This window comes from Talpa europaea (assembly GCF_964194135.1).
Source record: "Talpa europaea genome assembly, chromosome: 10".
Classification (NCBI taxonomy): Eukaryota; Metazoa; Chordata; class Mammalia; order Eulipotyphla; family Talpidae; genus Talpa; species Talpa europaea.
The window spans coordinates 97,492,088-97,497,560 of record NC_140077.1 but is presented as its reverse complement, the minus strand read 5'-3'; the positions used below and the strand labels follow the sequence as shown (position 1 = coordinate 97,497,560).

General features: G+C 48.1%; 1 protein-coding gene across 1 annotated transcript; it reads right to left on the bottom strand.

Moving 5' to 3' along the window:
• Positions 1 to 373: 373 nt before the first annotated feature.
• On the bottom strand, positions 374 to 1,777 carry LOC311178851 (tripartite motif-containing protein 75-like; the record flags this gene model as incomplete). Its single annotated transcript, XM_084245580.1, has 1 exon — positions 374 to 1,777. One exon carries the CDS (start codon positions 1,775 to 1,777, stop codon positions 374 to 376), a length of 1,404 nt encoding a protein of 467 aa, XP_084101706.1.
• Between the last annotated feature and the right edge of the window lie 3,696 nt (positions 1,778 to 5,473).

Here is a 5,473-nt window from a genome sequence, read left to right as displayed (position 1 = left end):
ACAAATTTATCTGGTGGTGATTGTTGAAGAGCATCTCATGATCATAAGAACTCTAAGGGTCAATTCATTTGTCATATCAATAGGTCGAAATTGACACAAAATAGCAAATGGAAAAAAAAATTTATTAGTGTGAAATTACAACCTATACAAACTAATCTTAAATCCAGCTACTCGTTAGAGTTATTCCCATGTGTATTGCTTCTCGCATTTTATTTGCTGCTAGTGAAACCCAAAGGATAAATGAAAAACAAAATTTTAGAAGTTGCGTTTAAGTCAAATGAGTAATGTAAAAATTCAATCCTACGCTCACTGACAGTTGTACAATCTACTTGTTATCCATAAATGACAGAAGAAAATGGAGCAGAGTCCCAGTTCAGTCTTCATCATGTCTTCCTGCGCAGACTGTGAGGGGCTGAGAATCCCGACCCACACAGAAGTAAGGCTTGAGCACTTGAGAAAACGTCTCCCTGAAGGAGTGGATGTGGGACCTGTCTTGCACGCTGTAAAAGGAAATCTGGCCCAGCTCATAGTCCAGGTAAATGCCGACCCCTCTGGGCTTCTCCTTCAGAGCCAGAGGCACAGACACGCGGCCCACTGCCACATAGGCCCCAGCGCACAGCCCAAGGGTCCAGCGCACGTCCTGACCTGCCAGGGGCCTCTGCCTCTTCCTGGACAGGGAGTCTGGACACAGCCCCACGGCCCACTCAGGCTTGTCTCCCACCTGCACCTCCCAGTAATGGCGGCCTCCCCGGAAGCCTTGAGCACCCAGCACCGCGGTCTCAGCCACGAACCTCTGCGGATTCCGGGCCACTTTCTGCCTTTTCCTCACAAATGTCACAGACTTGTGATCCTCGGACACGAGCAGGTTAGGGTGTGCTGTCTGGGAATCCAGAGTCACTTCCTCCCTGAATCTCTGGATAATCTTCTGCAGAGCAGAATACAGGGGAGGGAGACTGAAGCCTTCCCACCTTAACTGGAAGGAGCTCACAGCTGGGGCCTCCAGGCTTTGACACCTGACCTGGAGGCTCTTGATATCCCTCAGCAATTTCACCTCTGACATCACGCTCCTCTCTGCCACCTCCTTGAGTAGCCCTTTCAGGGTGGAAATGTGGTCTGATAAAGCCCTTGTGTGGACACTGCATTTCTGCTGAATGTCCCTCTCATCTTCAGCCAGCTTGGACATGGCTGCCTCCTGCTTACATTCTACAAACTGGTTCAGGTGCTCAAATTCTGAGGCTAGTTTCCACCTGTGGTGTCCTACATATTCTCTCAACTCCACTAGTTTTCTGTCTTGAATAGTGACTAGTGTCTCCACATCTGCCACCTGCTTCTTCAGTGTCTCCATGTATCTTTTGAGCCTTTGCCTGTGGTGGGAGGCGGCCTCCTCCATGGGCCTCACCAGGTGACCCTGGTGGTCAGAGGTGCACAGGTCACACACCACCTCCAGGTCATCCTCACAGAAGAGGCCCAGCACCTGGTTGTGCCGCTCACACAGGACCTTCTCTTGCTGCCTGCTCTGGCTGCTGCTGCTGTGCACCATCTTGGCCAAATCAATCATCCTGGCCAGCTGGAGGTTGGCACTGAAGTGCCTCTCTTGTTGTGGGTAGCGGCAGACAGGGCAGGGGAACCTGCCCAGGAGATCCTTCCAGGACTGCTGGATGCACGAGCGACAGAAGTTATGGCCACACGGGATGGTGACAGGGTCTGTCAGGAAGTCCAGACAGACAGGACAATAGACCTCTGCCTGCAGCGCTGCCAGGGTTGCTGAGACCTCCATTGGGCCGCGTGTGAAGGGCTGACTGTGGCAGGTTCTCTGCAGGAAGTTGGGTTCTGCCGTTTCTCTCCTGTGAGAAGCAGACACAGCTTCTGACCCGCTAGTCCTTCCAGTGCTGACTGTCTCTGCAATTAAGGGCAGCCCTGGTGTCCTATGAGGCCTCTGATATCAGGGATGCAGGTAGGGGGCCAGCAGAGTTCCTCTCACCACCTGCAGTTGACCACAGATTAGTTGGACAAGTGTGCTTGCTCTCAGCAGCTCAGCGGATGTGAGGATAAGTTCAACAAATTTCTCAGTCAGAACACAGATTGGAACCTAAGTGAAAAATATGAGAATATTCCTGTATATAAAAAAAGCTAATTCATCTGTGGCCCCCTCTCTGTTCTAGGCTACATTTGGGGCCAACACTGATTATTCTCTCTATACCCCAAATCTACCCACCCTACATTAACCCATAGTGGCCACATGGGGCTGGGGAAAGTATATGCACTGTGGGATGATACTTGGGTGAGATTTCCCCTTGTCACCTTCGTTCTGGGAAAAGTACTTCACATACTCAAATCTAAGAGAATCTGGTAAGCAAGAAGAAAAATCTTAATTTCAATCATTTCAATTTCATGAAAAAACAATCTGGTACCCTTATTTTAAACCACAGAAAGTTCTAGCAGCACTGACTGTAAAATATATATCAAAACGTACTTTTAACTTAAGCTTCTTAACTGCAGGATATATGAATGCATGCATATAAATGGATGTGATTTAAGCCAAACGATATTTATCTGAAGACCCAAGATGGAAACTGGGGTTTTCATATGAAACCTGGGGTTTTCAATTTCACATAACGAAAATTGGAGATCAGGAATAGATTGTCAGAAAAATCTGGCAAGGGTTATCTCCTTCCAGGGGGTGTGAAGTCAGCCTGGCACCAGCCAGTGTGCTCATCTGCAAAAGGTGGTGGCGGGGTGGGGGGGGGGTGGGGGGGTGGGGGGGTGCTATTCAGATCCCACCCTGCAAAGACTGGGGCCCCTCCTTAGGGTGGGAGCGTCTGGCACTTATGGGATATTCAGCAGTGCTGGCTGGGAGGGAACCTCCTTGATTCAATGTGCTGGAAGTGATAATATTCACATCTCATTTGCAACTTTGTAATCTCTGCTTGATCTAATTCCATCTCTACTGATGATGAAAGCGAATCCTTTAGTTGCATTTGACCTTGGAGGAACTAAAAATAGAGCATAAATATAATCATGCTTCCCTCAAAGGTGGGATATATACTCACTCACACACCCAGGAACATTGCTCTCCCTCCAGCATCAATTGCGTGCCTCCTTCAGGTTATCCATCACCATATAAAGGAGGTGCTATTTCTTCCATCTCAAAGGAAATATCTCAAATCTTACTCCTCTGTCCAGCTATCATCTCAGCTCTCTGATCTTTTTACAGGAAGATCCTTGAAAAAGATCTTTATTCTCATTTCTCACATCCTATTCGCTCTTGAACTCAAGAAAAGGCAACGTTTCCTAGTCCCAACTCCATGAACACCTTTTCTTAAAACTTACCAATGATACCTATTTTATTATATTCAATGGCCATTTTCCGTCCATCAGCTCATCGATGAAGTTGATAACTCTCTCCTTCAGAAACACTGCTTATTCGGGCTTTCAAACCACCAACCTAGGGTTTCTCTTTCCTTTTTAGTCATTTCTTTTGAATATCTTTCACTAGAAATCCCTAATCTCCACTTCCTCTACTGGGCGCCACAAATACAGTTGCCTGCTTAGCAAATAAAAACAAGAAAACTTTTGAAATATTGCATGGAACATAATTAACCTAAAAAGCATTTGTTCTTTTACCTTCAGCGTGGGTCCCCTCCCTAAACTCTGACCCAGAGTTCCAGCCTCTACCTGACAGCTCCCCTCACATGTCTAGTGAGCACCAGTGACTTAATAGGCTCAGCACAGAGCCCCTGCTGATGTAACCTGAGCAGGCCGCCTCCTGCTGCCCCTCCTCTGCTTCTGCCAGTGCTTTCTCCAGCTTACCAGTTCCTCGGGCTAAAGAAATGGATGTGTCCTTGATGCTTGTTTTATTCTCATATCCTGTGCAGGATCATCAGCACATGCTGTAGGCGATACTGTCACGGTGGATCCAGAAATCAGCCACTTCTCATCACTCCCTCAGCCACCAGCATTTCTTGCCTGGATTATTAGAGGAAGTTCCTAATGGCTCCCTGCTGCCTTCCTCTTACTATTTTCTATGGATTTTGACACAGTAGCCAATGTTCCTGGTAAACTCTAGGGTCCTCCAGACCCTCCAGGGGCTTCCCCTGGACTCAGTAAAGGAGACTAAGTCTTTCCCACGACCTGCTGACCCGCAGGCACAAGCCTCAGCTGTCTGACTTCACCTCCTAGCTTCTCTCTGGTTCTCTCTGCTCCAGCACTTAACCTCCTTGTCATTCCCTGCACACTTTTCATGCATACTTCCAAATATTTAATTCACTGAATAAATATTGAGATTCTACCATAGGTTAGTAACTTAAGAGATAAAATGATTTCTGAAGTAGAATTACTGTTGCTTGTTTTAGAAGAGGAAAACAAAACAAAACAAACCAGACTTGAAGTTATAAAACATTTGCCCTGGGTCTCACAACATGATTGGAATACTGTAAATAAAAAGGTATTTACATAATAATAAGTAAACTATTTAGGACAGAGTTAAAGAGCTAATATAGGAGGTCACTGGGGACAAGTTTAGACAACACCCCCCACCCCCAACTTCCAGTCCAGGTCCAGCAAGGGACAGAGAAGTTGGGTCAGGCTCCCTTGCCCCCATAGCTGGAGCCACCCCGCCTCACATTCCCACATCTGCATCAGACTTAAGTCTCCACCTTGGGGCCTCCCAGGTGGCGCAGGAGTTAAAGTCTCAGCTTCATCAAGCTATTGCCATCCACAGTGGCTTGAGTTCAATCCCAGGCCAGGGAGCTATGCACATGGTGCAGCAGACCTCTCCTGTCTCGCCCGCTGCTCCCCTCAGCAGTAGATATGCCTGTTCTGCTCCCTACTCTGTCTCTGGTGGATCCTCTCACCCCTGCATCTCTGGCCTGTATCCCAATTCTTGTATGCATAAAAAAAAAAAAAATAAGTATCCACCTTGAAAAACAAGCTCTTTAAAGGTGAATCTAATCAATTCACCCTCCCATAACACACCTATTTCTTGCTCCTGAATTCTCCCAAGTCGGTCATATTTGGGTCTCTTTCCCCATCACAGGCTTTTCAAGACCCAAGCTGCCTCCTGCATAAAGCAACCCAGTAGAATGAGGCATCCATCTGTGTCTTGGGGTTGCAATTGGAGACCCTAACTTTTAAGGAAAAACCCAGTTGGAGTTAACCAGACTCCATCCCTGAACAATGTCTGAGCGACCTGTGGGGGATGGGATAGAAGAATCTCAGGTCTCCACACCAGGCACGTGTGCCAAGAGGTGGGGACACAATACCTGGGTGACTGGAAACCACTCCCCAGTAACTCCCTTTCTGAGCCCGCACTCACCCTGGGCCGGCAAGGGCTCAGCTGTCCAGCTCTCAGCGTTGGCCCACGTGCCCTGACGTGCCCTGGGAGGGGAGCAGCCTCCTCTCCCTGCCTCCTGCTGCTCCTGGACCACCCACCCGGGATTAAGGGCCCCTCCCTCCCCTGCTGCTCAGAGCTGTT